Source organism: Sciurus vulgaris (genome assembly GCF_902686455.1).
Source record: "Sciurus vulgaris genome assembly, chromosome: 8".
In the NCBI taxonomy this organism is placed as follows: Eukaryota; Metazoa; Chordata; class Mammalia; order Rodentia; family Sciuridae; genus Sciurus; species Sciurus vulgaris.
In genome coordinates this window covers 82,044,818-82,064,137 of record NC_136468.1, presented here as the reverse complement: position 1 = coordinate 82,064,137, position 19,320 = coordinate 82,044,818, and the positions used below count along the sequence as shown (strand labels likewise).

Below are 19,320 nucleotides of genomic sequence, written 5' to 3'. Positions count from 1 at the left end.
ATATATATACATATATATATATAGAGAGAGAGAGAGAGAGAGAGTGAGAGAGTGAGAGAGTTGTTGTTGGATTTGGGTGTTTTTAAACTTGGTAAATAAAAGCTCAATTGCTTTATTTTCAATATTTTTGTTTTCATATGCATATTGAAGATCATAAATTTTTGATACATATTTTCTATCACTATCTGGAATGAATTCGTATTTTGTTCTTTCCTAAACAAGATAAAAGTTTTACTTTTTAATCAAAAAATTAAAAAATTTAACAGACTTCTCATCAAGATGATTGATTTGAGGCTTTGGCATTTTCCTTTCTTTCCAAAATCCACTAATACCAATTTATATTAATATAGAAAATCAAAACATCTCTGGTCCCCATAGCAAAGTTGACAGCTCATGGGCAAGATTTAGAGAAATACAGTGTAATAAGGTAGTTGAAGTTTTTTAAAATTTTAACATTTTCATCTTTGTCGAGGTATAATTGTCAAAGTTTTTTTTTTATATTTAAGGTACACATCATGATGTTTCTTATATGCATACATTGCATTGTTCTAAGGGAATAGATATAAGATTTCTTATATGCAAAGAAATCAAATCATAATTTAAAATAAAATAATAGTACTCTCCAGACATTTATAAACTAAAAAATGTGCTCTGTTAATATTTTTTAAAGAAAACATTTACTGTACTTAATAATTTTCTTCCCAGTTTACAAATCACCAGATATTTGATATCTGATTTGATTTCCACACCTGCCCTGAGTGACCACCAGAACATAGAGGCCCAAGAGGTACTTACTCCAGGACTTTGGACAAGTCAGTAGTGGAGTCTGATTCTAACACTAATCTCCTGCTTTCATGTTGTCTCTTTCCTGTGATTTGCAAAGGAAAGGTTTCTATCAGCATTTCAGCTGAATCTTTGATATATTCCAAACAGTTCTAAGGGAATAGATACAAGATTTCTTCAACTTCACCAACAAACTAAATTAGCATTAGATTTTCTCACTGGGGTCAAGAAATATGTTAAAATGCTATTTCTTTGTCCAAAACAAGGGCAAGAAGGAGAAATAAAAGAAAAATCTAATTTCACGATTTAAAATAATGACAGAGTACTGGGATGAGACACTGCAATCCTATCTAAAATTTTTCTTAGGTTTTTACTGATAGAACTATTAAAAAAATCTAATAGGTGAATATAAATATACATGTATCATTTAAAAATCATATACAATGCATGAAGTTAAATGAAAATGGTGATGTTGCAATATATTTGAAAATGTATGAACTTATTTTATTTGTTAGATGCAGGTATCTTTGAAAAAAATTCAAAATAAATGTATTTTGTGTCACATTGCATGAAATTTCTTTTGGAATCTGTTCTTGCCTTCTATAATTTAAAATTGATGGTCCATTGAAAAAAATACAGGGACTATAATTGATTGAATACATGTACAGATTTTGTATACATTCACAGAAACTTATTTTGTACCAGTGGTAACAGATTTCTTTTTAGTGACTGTTGGAGTAATGGGTAATTTGAAAAATAAGACCCTCAGTGCTACATCATACATCAAAATAAAATCTCACTGAATGAAAGAGTTTTAAAAAAGAGAAGTTAAAATCATAAGGAACAAGAACTTCATAAAAGTTAGTACTCATTTGATTGCAGGGTAGATAAGGTCTTTCTAATCATAAACACATAAAAGGAGGTCAAGTCAGAAAAAATTTATAAATTGGTCAACATAAAAAAAATCAGAATATATGCCATAAAATATAATAAAGTAAGAAACTGACAAGATATTGGAAGATTGTATTGGTGATATGTGATATACAAGACACAAAATGTTATCTTTAGTGTTAGAAGTTGTCTTAATTTTTTAAGAGAAAACTGTGAAAATGGAGATAAGGCATTTTTCAAAAGTAATGAAATATATATATTTAAAGCATAATAAGATAGCAGGTTGTTTTCAATATACAAAGTACTAAGAGCTTTGAATGAATATTTATGCCACGGTTATACATGCAATGAATATGAATATGCATTCACATTCAGAAATATACAGTACAAATATTCTTATGCCACATACTTTGTATTTCCTTTTTTGATATTTTTTTGAGTAGATCAGAGGAGTGCTACTTGGAATGATATACATAAAAGATCAAGGGTATCTTTTTTTGGTAAAATTTTATTTTATTCCTGTACTTTTCTACATTACAACACCTATAAGTTATATGTATTTACATATACACAAGGCATATATATTTTAGATCATGCTTTTGCATATATTTTAAGGAATTTCCCATACAATTATATATTTTTATAACCTTGCTTTTGTTGCTGATATGACATTTACTTAACCATTCTAAAATGTCTTTCTCACACCTGAATTCCAGCAGGTAGTTTCATTGTATTTTAACCTCAACATTTTAAAATAATCACCTCATATTTTTTCTCTGAAATATGTTAAGCTCTGGGAGGTGCTGGTAGGGCGAGTCTTTTCAACATGAATTTCACATGTGAGCGGCAATCTTGCTTACCATCAAGTCCTATCTGATTCTCTTTGTCTTTCTACACAGGTTGCATGTGTGCAATATCATTTAGTTTTAATGACCCACCAATTCTACTCAGAACTTACTTTATGAGTCATGCCAAGTGTTGGGGTCCAGAGATGATTCAGGCAATCCCTGCTCTTCACGAAGTCTCACTCCAATGCTGAATGTTGTGTTCACCGTTCATCCAACTGTCAACTTACCCACTTCTTTGAAATCGTAAATAAGCTAGCTTTTTTTAAATGAACATATTAGAATCTACATATGTAAAGGAACATAGTCATCCATAGTATAGAAATATCCGTGTGATGTAACTAGTACTCAACAGAGAATAGAGTTCTCAGCCCCATTTTCAGAGCTACTTTTCCTATTGTAGCTAATAGCATTCATCTCAACTACCCTACGTAGTTCTAAAGCAGTTTTATGGCAGCATGTCTGGAATGAGTGTACTACCTTTAGAGACTCCTGGCCTATTGGGTCAAGATTATATGTGGCTAGGATATAGGATCACATTGTCTATTAGTGTCAAGGTTTGGTGAAGACCATTTGAAGTAAATAATGCCAGGCCCTTGTACATTTTTACGAGTAGCTGAACTCAGTCTCCATCCCCAATGCAATGTGGTAAGCTAGAAAATTCTACCTCAAGCACAGAAAACATTTTGCCTAAGCTACAGGCAGAACAAGGGCTTATGCTAAAGGCATGCTTTATTTTGATTCAATTTCTAGAAGTATTTCAATCTAGATCTAGACATGGACCTCAACAAAGCATAATGAGGGAAAGAGTATTTGTTCCTAAAGCTTAGAGCAGAACTGGTCTTAGCCATAATTCATAGACTGTGCCAGGAGGGGCCATGCCACAGAGAAGAGGAAATTAGTGTTTTCTTTATCAGACTGAAATCTTATGTGTAGCACAATGATCCAATAAGTGCTTGGTTAGTGGAAGATTTGCCTAACAAGGATGGATATCATGAACTGCCATATATTTTATCATGTTTAGTAATATGGTTCAGACAAAACAAAATGAGACATAATATTATTATCACCTGGAAATTATGATTTAGTGATTCTCAATCTTAATTGTGTGTGTGTGTGTGTGTGTGTGTGTGTGTGTGCGCGTGTGTGTGTATTTGTATGTGTGTGTAGTGGAATCTCTGTGAGATTTTTGTAAAACTAATGATGTTTGGATTCTACCACAGACACTTGGGATGGTTTCTGGACATCTGTATTTTCTTTTCTTTTAAGCTCCAAAATTGACTTGGTTACAGAGGAACAGTTGGGAACCAACATTTTATACCAAACTGGTTAGGACAAATGGACAAATGGTGAGGGGGTAGCAGGAACAGGGTAAAGTTCCAGGATATAGCCCAGGACGACCCTGACCTGGCACCAGGTGGTGCTGTGGCCACAATCCTGAGCCACCTTCCAGTTTCCCCAGCTGATCCCAAGGAGCCCACCAGCTATCACAGAGCTGCAGAGGGGCTCAGCACAGAGAAAAGCAACTCCCGACATTGAATATTCCACCTGCTTTAGGTGAAGGGGAGATGGATAGGAAGAACTCCTTCTTGGAAAGATTTGCAATCACTTTGGGCTTTTAAGTGATGGGTTCAGTTTTAAGTTGATTTTATGAAACGAAAAGATGCTGATGGGCAATTCTGCTGATACTGTTCAGGATGGTTCCCTTTGTATTTAATTTGCTATTTCTATTGCAATTAAACAAGTTGAAAGGAGAATAACAAAATAACAAAATGTGATTAATTTAATTATGTAATTGAATTATAATTAATTTGATCATTAAAATCAGTCATTCCTGTACAGATGTGTATGTGCTTGTGTGTGTGGGCACAGGAACACAGTGGATATGAAGAAAATATTTGTCAGAGAGTGTTTTTCTTTGGGTAAAGTAGATTGGGATTCTTTAATTCCTTACACTTAACAGTGGAGCAAGTGTTGGCTGAAAAACATTAAATTTTATTGCAAAAGGACGATAAAAATCTAATTAGAAAATAGTATACTTCTCCAGAGAGATGGAAGGGCTCTTGTCAGATTGAATAATCAATTAAGATAAAATGGCAATTAAACTTGTACAGAGCTTATTCTGTCTTTAATATTTTTTTAAGTATCTGTCAGTAACTTCTCATAACTCTGGCTTAAAGTCATCAGAATTGGCACAGATACGAAAAAAATAAAATAGACAAGAATTACATTTAAGCAGCATTTGGTATTCATTGGGGACTTATGGTATTTAATCTTTTAAAAACTTTATTGAGACCTAATTTACATACTGTCATAACAACTTTTTTAAGTAAATATTATTTTCCTCCTCTTATCAATTAGAAAAATGATGCTCAGATCAGTAAATTTATTTATAAGTGTTGCTTATAAATAACTTATATCTTTTTAATTTCAAAGACCACATTCTTTCTACTCCATTCCTGTGCCTCTGTCTTCATGAAGCCAGACTCTCTCTCTCTCTCTTTAATTTGTTCTAATTTGTTGTACATGAAAGTAGAATGCATTTATACATTTTGATAGATCATACATAAATGGAGCACAATCTCTCATTTTTCTGATTATATGTATTGTAGGATCCCATTGGTCATGCAGTCATAAATGTACATGAGGTAATAATGTCTGTTTTCTCTCTACTATCATGACTACCACCATACCACCATATCCACTCCCCTCTCTTCACTCCCTTCTACCTAATATAAAGTGACTATATTCTTCCCTACCCCACCCCCCTTACTGTGGATTAGCATCCACATATCAGAGAAAACATTTGGCTTTTGTTTTTTTGGTTTGGCTTATTTCACTTAGCATGATATTCTATAACTCCATCCATTTACCAGGAAATGCCAGAATTCATTCTTCTTTAAAACTGAGTAATATTCCATTATATGTGTATACTACATTTTCTTTATCTATTCTTCTGTTGAAGGGTATCTAGGTTGGTGCCACATTTTAGCTATGGTGTGTTGAACTGGTGTAATCATTGATGTGGCTACATCACTAGTATATTGGTTTTAAGTCCTTTGGGTATAAATCTAGGAGTGGGATAACTGGGTCAAATGTTGATTTCATTCCAAGTTTTCTTAATCTCCACACTGCTTTTCATAATGGTTGCACCATTTTGCATTCCTACCAGCAGTGTATGAGTGTATCTTTTTTCATCTCACTCCAATCAGAATGGCAATTATCAAGAATACAAGCAACAATAAATGTTGGCCAGGCTCTCTTTTTGACAGGAGTCATGGCAACGGATGGTAAAGTGTTCTGTAAGTAGTGAAGAATGGGACACAGGATCCCAAGGCAGGTCCGATTAGCAGTTATTTTACTTCTTACGGAGTAGGGGAGTGAGGCTGGGGTCTCCAGCCAGCTGAGCGAGGAGAAGCCTCTGGAGTAGGCCCAGTAGGGAAGGTTTGTTTCTAAACATTACCTCTGACTAATCCAGAGGGTAGGACCAGAGGAAGGGAAAGGGCATCACCTTGTCAGGCAGCTTTTTTACAGTATTTCCTTTGATCCTTAAGAGCATCATGAATGTGGGATTGTTATATACTAATAAGAATACTTTATTTTTTAAGAGATGATAAACAGAGTCCCATAAAGGTTTAGGAAGTTTTCCAAGTTTGTATCCTAAGATCTAAATCAGGATAATTGTCATTCCAAAGTCTTCGTACTTTATCAAAATGCATTCACATATAAGAAAAGAAAAAAGACGCTGGGCCTGGTGGCTCACACTTGTAATCCAAGTGACTTGGGAGGCTGAGGCAGGAGGTTCACAAATTCAAAGCAGCTTCAGCAGTTTAACAAGACCCTAAGCAACTTAGTGAGACCCTGTTTCAAAATAAAATATAAAAGGGCTGGGGATGTAGCTCAGTGGTTACGCGCCCCTGGGTTCAATCTTCAGTACTAAAAAGGAAAAAAAGAAAAAAATATATATGGTCAGGGACAACCAGTGAGAGCTCATGATTTCCTGTTAAGAATTCTTTGAAACAGTAGAATGAAGCACAGAAGAAAACAAATGCAGGATTAGTTTCAGTTCCTTGGAAAGCGAGGGCCTTACAGGTTCAGCTCCATTAGTCATCTGCCTTTGGTCTGCCCCTTCCCAGAATGAGGAGTTGACCTTTGTACCTTTTGTAAAATGCAACCATAAAGCTTCTCTTGCACTGACGGGTGCAGAGGAAAAGTAGTTAAAAATAACAATTATAACACAACAAATGTCATATCTGACAACTCATGTAACAAACTTGTTCAGTTATCAGGAACAGGTTTTGAAGATGATGTAACTCCCAGAATTTGCTAGGGATATTTATTGCTTAGAGTTGACCTTGAGAGTCACATCACTGGGGATGGGGATGCTGTATGGCCACAGTGGGGGTTTGATAACAAACTCATTAAATGTTCTCTATAAAGAAAGTACTAAAACTCTTGGTCTATGACCAACAAAAATTGCTGCCCATATCGTGGCACAAAAGACTGAGAGAGAATGGGCCTCTGCTAGGGCCTGCATTTTGACTACTTGTCTAAATGTTCACAAGAGAATGTGCCTCCCATCTTTAATTTGAGCTGATTGTTTGGGTCTTCGAGAGAAAGAGCTACTCTGGATTTTAGGGTTAGAATGTCCAAGTCAGTGTAGCTTGAAAAGTGAAAACAAATTCAGTTGAGAGGAACTTAGTGTTTCACTGGACCAGGTGGTCTTTCCTATGTTTTAGAAACTCATCTGAAATGTGTCCCCATACTAGGATAGGGAGGCAAATGGCTGCTTAGCTGTATCCCATGGCTCCCCATCTGTCTTGACAGAATTGCTCTTAGATGAGATGACATCAACCACATCAAGACAGAATTCCATGAACAGTATTTTTCTTTGAGCATACTGTAAAGGACACAAGGACACAGCTATGATGTTATTCACAGTAGTGGTAGGTCCTCTCCACTCCTCTTCATTCCTGGTAATACTGTGCTTCTGCTAAGTGATGTATTTGGAACATGTGGTAACTGAAAAGCTTGTAACTAATCGTGTTTTCCTAACTGTGGTCACTTTTAGAAGTTAGAGAGCCAAATTTGTGGTTCATCACTAGTAAGTGTACTGGAACTTACAGCATGTTTGTTCAATTATTTTTATTTTGATCTTCCTACCAACTTCCTGAAAATGTCACTTTAATTTTTTTCACTTACTTGTTTTGTTTTGAACTTTTTAACTGAAGAATAAAATGCACTTGTATAAGCTCATGCATTTGAGTATTGGCAAGTATTTTCAAATTCTTTTTAAATCAAGGAAGGGTGTGTGAATGTATATGCACACACATATGAATTTATTGCACACACATAATATGAACATACTGAACAGAATTCAAATAATAAAGACAAATATCTATTAATAACTATATGCTTAGGTTACTATTAAAAGATTGCTGATTTACAGTAGATATTTATCAGAACTCTATGTTACAGTTTGGATGGGAGATTCAGAGCTCATGTGTGAGATAATGCAAGAAGACTTAGAGGAGAATGATTGGGTTATAGCCTTAAACTAATCAGTGAATTGATCCCTGGGGAGAGGTGGGTGTGGCTGGAGGAAGTGGTTTATTGGGGATATGACTTTGGGGTATATTTTTGTATCTGGCAAGTAGAGACCTATCTCTGCTTCCTGATCACCATGAACTGCTTTCTTCTGCCACACTCTTCTGCCATGATGTTCAGTCTCATCTCCAGCCCTGAGATGTAGTCAGCCTTCTATGGACCAAGACATCTGAAACAATGAGCCCTCGAATAAACTTTTCCTCTTCTGCAATTGTTCTGTTCAGGTCCTTTAGTCACAGAGAGAAAAAGCTGACTACAACACTCTATTATGCTCTTTAAATTTTTTAAAAAATATTTTGATACTAGGGATATAACCTAGGAGTGATTTACCCTGACCCACCTCCCCAGCCCTTTTTATTTTTTATTCTGAGACAGGTTCTCACTACGTTGCTGAGGCTGGCCTCAAATTTATAATCGTCAGGCTTCAGCCTCTCAAGTTGCTGGAATTACAGACTTGTGCCACAAGTTTCATCTTATATTGCTCTTTTAAATATCTCTGTGTTCATGAATTGCTCTCTGAACTTTTGAAAGATGCCTTACCCGTTTTTCAATATCAATTATGGAGCTCCGCTCTGTGACTGGAAGGCAAGATGCTAAATGCATGAGGTAAGGTCAAAGCAAATAGGACTGTCATTGCCAGTGGACTTCACATCCCAAGGACCTTGGTTGTTTGTTAGAAGATGTGATTGCAGGGCAGCACAGACCTGGAGATCACTGTGGTTTACTCTCTTTGGATGCTAGGGTTATTAAATCTTTTGTCATTTTTGTTTTCAAGTCTTAAAATCTAAGACTTTTAAGTCTATGCCATACATAGCACTGGAATGTTAAAGAACCTCATTTTATACTTTATAGAGTTCTTGTAAATGGGTAAAACAATTCTCATATGCTTCTTCTTATGAATTTTAGAATCAGGCAATGACAGTTGAATCCCTAAACCTGCCAGTGATGAACTCAAACCTTAGGCAAATCAAATAACCTCTCTGCAACTTAGTTTCATCATCTGTAAAAAATTCTTTCACTTAAAATAATGCCTTTCTCCCTTCTTCATGGCCACCTGTAATTTCAACCATTCTCTGGGTGTGAAATGTTAGGGTTGTCAACCCTGTGAACCAGGATAGCTACATAATTTTCAGGACTTGGTGAACAATGAAAATATGAGACCCCTTGTCACTTCCTCTGGAAGAGACAATCTATCCCATCTACATGGAAACATGGTAGAGTTCTCTAAGATTCAGTGCCCTTAAGTTGAAATATTGGCTTTCCAGTATAGTAGCTTTATATTTTTGGGCACACAAAGTCCCTAAGTTTGTCTTTTGCTCTGTCTTTAAAAAAGTAACAATGATAAAATTGCTGCAAGTAATAAATGTGATTATGTATGCATGGTGCCAAAAGTAGGGAAGCTCTCAAAAATTAGCAGTTCTTTTTTTTTAAATTTTTTCTATTTAGTTATACATGACAGCAGAATGCATTTTGATTCATTGTACACAAATGGAGTACAACTTTTTATTTCTCTGGTTGTACATGATGTAGAGTCACACCATTCACGCAATCATACATGTATATAGGGTAATGATGTCCATCTCATTCCATCATCTTTCCCACCCCTCCCCCCTCCCCTTGCCTCATTCCCCTCTGCCTTAAAAATTAATAGTTCTTATAATTATTATTTTATTATTATTGTTTGGTATTGGGATTAAATCCAAAGGCACTTTACCGCTGAACAACATCCCCAATCCTTTTTTTTTTTTTTTTTTTGAGGCAGGATTTTGCTAAGCTGCTGATTCTATCCTTGAACTTGAGATACTCCTGCCTCAGCATCCCATGTTGCTGAGATTACAGGCATGTGCCACTGCACCTGGCTGTTTTTTTTTTTTTTAATATTTTTAAATATTTTAGATATTTCTTTTGTGTGTCTGTTCCAAGTCTTTTACACTTTTCCTTCCAGGATGAAATTTCTGGGAATGTTTATTGCTACATCAGTAAGCTAGATAATACAGAAATCCCTGACCTATTATTTCTCTGTTCTTGATTTGTGCTCACTATTGTGATGTTATGCTGCACGATGATGGTAATTTTCCTGAACTTTAGTTCTGCTGGTGATGGAAGGTTAATAAAGTATAAAGAAATGATAGACATCTTGACATGGTAATTATTAGCAAGATGATATGTTGATGAAATGTTTTGAGTTACTGGGGTTAGAGTCATCATAAAAATTATTGTGAATTATTAATTCTGCCTAATGCACCAAGCTCCCTGCTGCCCTCCCTCAATAATTGTCTAAAGTCATTTTATTATTTCTTGGGGAAAAGTGACTGCTGAAATTTGCCCTGCCAAGCTGTATGATCTTTGAAATATTTGTTCAGAATGATTAGAGGTAACACACATTCAAACTACTTAATAACTGGTGTTAGGGTATATGCATTACCAATCATACTGCATCACTAGCTCATTAGAAGGTCACCTGGGATAACCCAAAAAGACCACACACCATGGTAAGGTCCCAACAATATTATACCAGATGAATATCATTGCAGATTTAGATTCCTTTATGAACAATTCAGGCTTTCTATAACAGTTGCTTTTACATGTTAAGGGAGCATTTGGGTAGATTTGTCATTTGAGGGTGAAGGAGAAGTCTATTGATTGAACAGCAGCTCTCCTGATATTTTAGACTCTGCTGTCACCTACAAGAGTTGTAGCCAACATGGACATGATTTCATAACACATAGGTCCAGAGTTAAATGCAGCACAGATCCTAGGAAGAGTTAAATATAGTACAGTCCACAGAAATCAGAGCAGTCTGAGGTATTCAAAGACAAGTTGGAAAATATCTTGAACTTGCCAGTGGCTAGCAATAACAATTTTCACTGTATAAAGACTACTAGAAAAACTTCAAAGGAGACATTTTAAAGAAATAATTCTTTTAAAAGATATTGTTTCCCTGCTTATTCTTTCAAAATATCATATCCTTCCTCACCCTCTTCCCCCTTCAAAAATATCTTTTCGGAACTTTTGTTAAGTTGCAGATTTTGTGAATTCCCCCAGTTGCTTAAGGCATAGTTCTAATACTAAAATCAGTGATGGGCAAAATTTTGTTCATTGATTTCTTGAGGAAAAATATAATGCACCATACAATATCATAATAAATAAAAGGCACATCTAAAAGAATGTGTCCCAAATTAAATGGACAGCAGGCTGCTCTTTTCCCATTTACTTATTCCAAACAGATTGACTCATACTTCTTTAGATGATACTCCCTGTATTCACAGAAAAAAAAATCCAGATTTAGGATATGGTACAATGGGTGTGCATGCATGTGTGTGCGTGTGCGCACGCGCGTGCACATGGGTAAAGAAAGATTGGGAGATGGAGAATATGTTGGGGGACGGTGGAAACAGGGAAACTAGTTGGCCAGGGTAAAACATTTCCCACAATGGTTTTCAGAAGGTGGTTCTCAGCATGTGCTCCTGAGATCCACAGCATTGACATCAGTGGCAACTTTGTTAGAAATGCAGATTTTTAGATATGTCCCCAAACTTTTTGGATCAGAAACACCTGATAGGTCCACCTGGCATGCTTGATTAACTCCTTCAGGTGCTTCTCATATAAGTTTAGAAGAACTGCTCTAGAGGACAGTAAAGATCGGCTGAAGAAAAAGGCTGCTCCACAAGGAATGGTAGCCAATGACTACTTTGGGCCTTTGCTTCTGAGACGTAATCACTATTCAGGATCACCTCTGTGTCAGGCACCTGTCCTGGCTTTCCTGTGATTGAGGACTTCTTTTTTTATTTTTCTTTTTTTTTAATTTTGTATTTTATTTAGGACAAGGTCACACTGACTTAGTGCATGACTCTTGCTGAGGCTGACTTTGAACTCTTGATCCTGCTGCCTCAGCTTCCTGAGCTGCTGGGATTACAGGTGTGCGCCACCACACCTGGGGAGGACTTCCCACTTTTCTCCCTAGATTATGACTATTTTTTTGTATCAAGGGTTATCTGCCTCATAGGATTCCTGGGTGTAAATTGTTCATTTTTTGCTCTTTTCCTCACAAGAAATGAAAGAGTTTAGGTAGATTGTGAAATTGGTCTAAAATGTACTTTATCTTTTTGAAAATCCTTTTCTATTTAAACCCTTTTCTTCCCTTTCATCTTAATTTGATTTGCTAAATTTTGCTGAAGGACTTGAGATCAGTTTTCCTACTTAAAGTTTTGACTACCTATGGTAGTACTAAATGCTTACAATTTTGGACACTGTATCTGGTAAAAACCAGCTACAGAATTTTTAAAGAGCTGCCAGGAAACTTGAGGTCTCAATGCAATTTGCATATTGTATAATTTAATTTTTCACTCCATCTTTTGATGTAGTTTCCCATACCAGAAAAACAAAAACAAAAACATATTACTGCCCCATTTGTTTTTTTAAGCATGCCTAACCTTATGAGATAATTTTTGTTTATTTGTCCTGTTTGTAAAACGTGCTCCTCCCCTCCTTTCCTTTTCTTTGTTGTTTCTTCTTCTTTTCCTTTCCTCACCTCCCCTCTCCTCTTTTCTTTCATTTTTAAAAATATATATTATTTTACTTATATACCAGAAAATGCCTTAGGTTTTTTTTTTTTTTTTTAATCAAATAGACTTGTTTAATTTGAAAGTCAAGAATTTGAAAGGAGAATATGACAAAAAAGAAAGCTTGGGTTTAAGGAAGAACCCAGCCCAGGAAGGAGAAAAGAAGCATTCAGCATCTTGGAAATGTGAAATGAAAAGTGGGGTGGCTCTCAGAATGTGCTCTTGGAATGTACCATTGGAAACCCTGAGTCTGGCTTAAGTATATGGCCTGGGTGTGGTAGCTATAATGTAGATAAGTAATTTTTTTCTGGGTCATTAACTTGCTATTTGACCTTGTGGCTTAGTTATGCTGCATGGCTGAGACTTGTTTTTCCACCTGAAAATCAGATGCTAAATACATAGTTTTCCGTGTTGTCATAGGGCTAAAGGAAACCATACATGTATGAAGGTGGAGTCTTAGCAAACGAAAAGCCTGCACCTAGCATGTGTGCATACGTTTAATTGTGATTCATCTGTTGAATAGTACTTAGTTGTATTAAAATACAACAATTTAGGCTGGGGGTGGTGGTGAACGCCAATAATCCCAATGATTGGGGAAGCTGAAGCAGGAGGATTGCGGGTTTGAGGCCAACCTCAACAACACAGACAGGACTTAAGCAACTTAGCAAGAACTGTATCTCAAAATTTAAAAAAATAAAATGGGCTGGGGATGCGGTTCAGTGGTTAGGTATCCTGAATTATTCAATCCCCAATACAAAAAAAGAAAAAACAAAAAACAACAAAAAAAAAAAAAAAAAAGAGAGAAATACCACACTTTACTCATCAGTTCATAAGATAAAGGATGGTTTGGTTCCAGTTTCTTATTAATATAATATAATGAACATTCATGTATATATCTCTTTTTATGCACATGTACAAAATTTAACCAGACTAAGTAACTGAAATCGGAATACTCGGTACTAGATTGCAAATATCTTTCCGAGATAATACCAGATTGTTGTCCAAGTAGTTGTACCTATTAGTACTTCTCCTAGGAATATATAGGGCTTCTCTTTGCTTTATAGTTTTGTTGATAATTGTTGTTGCCAGACTTTAAAAGTTTTGCAAATTTGGTAAGTGGTAATTTTGTTTTAGGTGGTTTTATTTTGCATTTGTCTGATTATCAATTAGATAGGGTATATTTCAATTTATTTAGGGATCATTTATTTTCTTTTTTGAGAAATGCTTATCTAGATCTTTTTTTAGGAATTTCTATAGCATTGTTTTTAGTTTTATATTTTTGAGTCTTTGACATATTTTAGAATACAAATAATTTTTTTCTTTTTTAGTCATGTGCTTTGGAAATCAATTATCCTAGTTTTTGGCTTGTGTTTTTACTTTTGGTAAACAATATCTTTTGACTTACAGGATTTCTCATTTTAATTTTTCTTTTTGCAATTGCCTTTGTGTATGTGCATGTGTGTGTTTGTGTATGGCTTAAAAAATTCTCTACTTTTCAAATTTTAAGAATTTTCTTTTTCACATTTTGGAAACTAAATCAGAATTGATTTATGTGTGTGTGTGTGTGTGTGTGTGTGTGTGTGTGTGTGTGTGTGTGTGCATGAAATGAAGCTGTGATCAATGCAATTTCTTTATAGCATGAAGGATCAACTATAACACCATCATTTAATTAGTAATCCATCACCTCCAAACAACTTTGCATGGCCTCTGACAGGTAACTAGTTTTCATATGAGAGCAGGTCTACTTCTAGAGTCTTCTGTGCCCTGAGTCTACTTCTGTTCTATCTCCACATTGTCTTACAGAATATTTATATCTAATTCTGATATCTGACAGGTAGCACACATTATTTCCATCATGCTCTTTTTCTGGATTTTCTTGAATATTTGCCCTTTGCTTTTCTGTATAAAAAATTAAATAGCTTAAGCGTGCAACAATGCATCAAAACAACATGCTTTAAAATAATATGCTGTACACAACAAATATACATGATCTTGATTTGTTAATTTAAAAATCAAATTTTAAAAATAAGAAAAAAGATGTTACACATGTGCATACAAACATAAGGTGATTTTTCTGAGAATGGCATTGGATAGAGAAGGATTTGAGAATTTTCAGGCTTGTATATTTTGTCTTCTAATCATTATATTGAGAATGTCTATTTATTGAGATTTCAACTTACTATTCTTTTTTGTTGTTCTTAGGATTTCCATCAGTCATTTTTATGGGCTCAATAATGTATTTCCAGGTTTCCTTATTGGTATTAATACATAATCTGAGCATTTTTCAACAGAATGATAATACATATCTAGTCCAGCATTCTACCAGAAATAGAAGACTTATATAAAGTGTTTAAATACTGTTTTCTATTTAAATATCTATTACCATTTTGAGTATGTTTCTTCTGCCAACTTGTATATGTATACTTATAAAAAACACATGTCTATTTACTTTGTAGGTGGGAAAATGGTAATCTGTGAAATAGCCCATTTTTGGTCAGGAGGAACTGCACCAAGTAGAGCTGAAGGAAATTTGATTGACATGGAAGCACAAAAACTCTCAAAAAATTGCAATATTACAGGTACAGAAATTTATGACTATTGTAATTTTTCCATGTAAGTAAATCAGATCCATCAGCAGTAGCTACTGAAGATGTACTTCTAAAATCCACTAACAATAATTACTCAGGGTCTACCTCCTGCCACAAGAGATTAAAATAATTATAAAATTCGCTTGCTATCACAGAAATTGTTATTGTATCATTGAAACATGCAAAAAAGTACAGCTTATAGTCAGATTATAATAAGTTTTATAAAGAGGCAAAATTCATTAATAAATGATTAGTATATGCAGCAAATAGAAGGAATCTGGGATAAAAGAGATCTTTGGAAGTTGGGGTGGTCTAAGAAAACTTCCTGGGACAGAAAGCAATGGAATTGGTCCTAGAAAAAAAATAAATTTTAAGAATTAGGGGTCACCGGATTGAAGAGAAGTGTAGAAATAAAAGAGAAACTACTTTTATTTTCTAATTTTTAATATGTAACACTTTACTGTGTAACAGTTCTACAAATATTAAACCAAAAGTTCAGAAGTTTACTTGAATTCTTTTTTTTTTTTTCTACAGAAACTTGGGTGATTTGCCCATTTTGGCTTTCATTTTCTCCAAAGTAGCAACAGTTTCACAAAGTCCCCAGAATTGTTACTAATATTTTCTGAGAAATAGCCAAGTATGATTCACTCTAAACATTAAAAACAATGTCTTCAACATTGTGGGATATATAGAAATTCTTCATATGAAAATGTGAATATCTTAATGTGTTATAATTCTTAAAACACTCACTTTCCAAGTTCCCATTTCTAGTAGTCAGACTATTCCTTGCCACTGCAAGTTCACAACAAGCTCAACAAATTCCTTCAAGCACTATCCAGCAGTAGTCTATTGTTTCAATGTTCTTTCTCTTTCTCACACACACACACACACAAATTCAATGTTATTAATACAAATTTGTCAGAAAATAATCTAAGAATTTAGTGTTGAATCTTTAATACAGTGGGATTGTTTTATATAATTAGATTCACTGTGAAGGTTCTAATCATGTCTAATGTAGATAATTGAATTCAGTTTGTTCATTTTGGGAAAATGAAACATAAAATAACAAGGCATAAATAAATGAATACCAGTTTAACTCATTTTCAAGGAAATATGTTAAATGAATCACTGTCTGAAGCAATCAATATTTATTTGTTTAGTTTATGTTTATGTTCTCATTACATGAGACTTTGACCAAATTTAACATTAAGTTTGTAGTAGCTAAACTAGAGAGAAAAAAACAAAATGAAAAGTAACGTCTTGAATTTTTAAGATGAGTCTTAGTTATATCTCAAATAGCCGCCTGATTTTTGTTTTGTTTGTTTTTGTTTAAATAATAAGAATGGCAAGACTCAGGCTTACTTTGCAATTGGCCGGATGCTGTCACTCTTCATGATGACAAGGCTTTGAAAGTTACAAATCCATTCTGGAAGGAACTGTCTGCTTCTAACCCATTTTTGGATGACATAACTCAGCTAAGAAATAACCAGAAGAGAGAGAACATTTCCATCTTGAAGGAAGATCCTTTTCTTTTTTTAAGAGAAATTGAAACTGGAAATTCTTTTGATTCCTCCGGTGATGAACTTGATGTGCACCAGTTGCTCAGCAAGTCTTCCTCAAGGAAATCAGGAAGATCTAAAAGCGTTTCAGAACTTCTGGGCATTTTAGATGATACTGCACATACTCATCAGAGTATGCAAGACTGTGACCAGATCCTAGCACAAGACTTAGAATGGCTTCAGAATGATCGAGAGGCTTATAAAATGGCTTGGTTAAGTCAACGTCAACTGGCTCGCTCCTGCCTGGATTTGAATACTATGAATCAGAGTCCTGGATGGGCCCAAACGCAAGTTGCAGAGACCATCACAGTCTGTAAACTTAACCACCAAGGAGGATCGGTACAGTTACCTGAATCAGACATCACTGTCCATGTGCCCCAAGGTCATGTAGCTGTGGGAGAATTCCAAGAGGTATCTCTAAGGGCTTTTCTGGATCCTCCACAAATGCTTAATCATGATCTTTCATGCACTGTAAGCCCTCTGTTGGAAATCATGTTAAGCAACCTTAATACAATGGAAGCTATTTTGTTAGAAATGAAAATTGGGGCTGAAGTAAGAAAGGATCCTTTCAGCCAAGTGATGACAGAAATGGTGTGTTTACACAGCCTGGTCAAAGAAGGTCCCTTCAAAGTATTAAACAACTGCTATGTTTATAAAGACACCATCCAAGTCAAGCTCATGGACTTGAGTCAGGTGATGTATCTAGTGATTGCTGCACAACCTAAAGCTATTCAGTCACCACCTGCCACCATTTGGGATTACATTCACAAAACCACCTCAATTGGAATTTATGGCCCCAAATACATTCATCCCAGTTTCACTGCTATTTTCACAGTTTGTGGACATGGCTATATGCCAGGAAAGCTTACAATCCCTGATATTAAGAAGGGTGGAAAAAATGCATCTCCTGTTGTTTTTCAACTCTGGGGGAGGCATTCATTTTTGCTTGACAAGCCCCAGGATTTAAATATTTCTGTGTTTTCATGTGATCCCGATTTTGAAGTAAAGGTACAAGGGAACGGGAAGCAAATTAAACAAAAGCAGTTGGAAGCAGGTGAGGTAGTTCATCAACAAGTTTTTTTTTCTGTAGTGGACTGCAGAGAGATGCACTTGTTTGTTTTCCGTGTTCAGGTGGAGCCTCCTAATGGTAGACCAGTTGCACAGTTCTTTATCACTTCACCTGATCCAGCTCCCAACCTAAAAAGGCTCTCGAATCTGCCAGGTTATCTGCAGAAGGAGAAAGAGAGCAAGTCCACTCCTTCATTATCAGCAGTGCTTGTTAAATATCCCACATTCCAAGATAAAAAATTGAACTTTACCAACTACGCGGTAACCCTGAAGACAGTGCTCAGACAAAGCAAGATTGACTACTTTTTGGAATATTTCAAAGGGGACACAATAGCTCTTCTTGGAGAAGGTAAGGTAAAAGCCATGGGGCAGTCTAAAGTGAAGGAATGGTATGTGGGAGTCCTCAGAGGTAAGATTGGACTCGTGCACTGCAAAAATGTCAAGGTGATTTCCAAAGAACAAGTCATGTCTGGTTCTGATAGTATCTTTACAACCAGGAATCTACTTGAACAAATTGCCCTGCCCTTTAAAAAACTGACTTATATATACTCAGTTGTATTGACGTTGGTGTTAGAAAAAGTTTATGACTGGAAAGTTTTAGCTGATGTCCTGGGGTACTCTCATCTGGCATTGGAAGATTTTGATCAAATGCAAGTAGACAAAGAATCAGAAAAGGTTTCTTACGTTGTAAAGAAGTTAAAGGAAGATTGCCATGGAGACAGAAATACAAGGAAGTTTCTTTATGAACTTATTGTGGTGAGTATTGCTTAATCATAGTAACTTATTTACCACAGAAAATTTTATTAACTTATAACCAAACATATGAGATAAGAATTTTTTTTTTAGAAAGCAGCTTCAAATAAATTGAAGTCACTTTACAGCAAATATAGAACCTATTGTAAAAGATCATACAATTGGATTTTTAGATTTGAGATTCAGTAATGATTTTCTCAGAAAGTGGGGACCCAAGGATCATCTTTTAAAGGGAGATTAGAGATTCTGTTTGTGTTGGACCTAAAACTTATAAGACATTTTCTTTTCTTCCTCTCTCAAATATTTAGATGGCCCTAAAATATCAGAGCAGTTTCATAACATGAATGTAAATAAAAGCGAACTTAAACAAAACTAACTTGGGCATTGCTGGAGGTCCACTTCATCAAAAATATTGAAGGAGAGGAAAATGTTTGTATAAGTACACATGTTGGAGTGTGCTCTAAATGACATTATACATAACTAGGAAAAATGGTGCCCTTTAGGAGATGAATTAGGAGATTATGCAAGCAGGTTCATACAGAGGAGTAAAGTTTTAATCAAAGTACAAAAGGAGGAAAAAATAATTAGAGATGAAATTTAATCGGTGACATTAACAATAATTTACATATTAAAGGAATAAATATAAAAAACACCTTTTCCTCTC

General features: G+C 35.2%; 1 protein-coding gene across 3 annotated transcripts in view; it reads left to right on the top strand.

Moving 5' to 3' along the window:
- MACC1 (MET transcriptional regulator MACC1) overlaps positions 1-19,320 on the top strand; it is a 66,155-nt gene that overhangs the window by 27,359 nt on the left and 19,476 nt on the right. For 2 of the 3 annotated variants that reach the window (XM_079152278.1, XM_079152279.1), the window contains exons 2-3: positions 15,145-15,267; positions 16,618-18,659. In XM_079152278.1, the coding sequence (XP_079008404.1) occupies positions 15,153-15,267; positions 16,618-18,659 (2,157 nt within the window). In that variant the 5' untranslated portion in view covers positions 15,145-15,152. Of the gene's footprint in view, positions 1-765; positions 788-15,144; positions 15,268-16,617; positions 18,660-19,320 lie in introns of those variants that run through there. The other variant, XM_079152280.1, reaches the window with a different exon arrangement.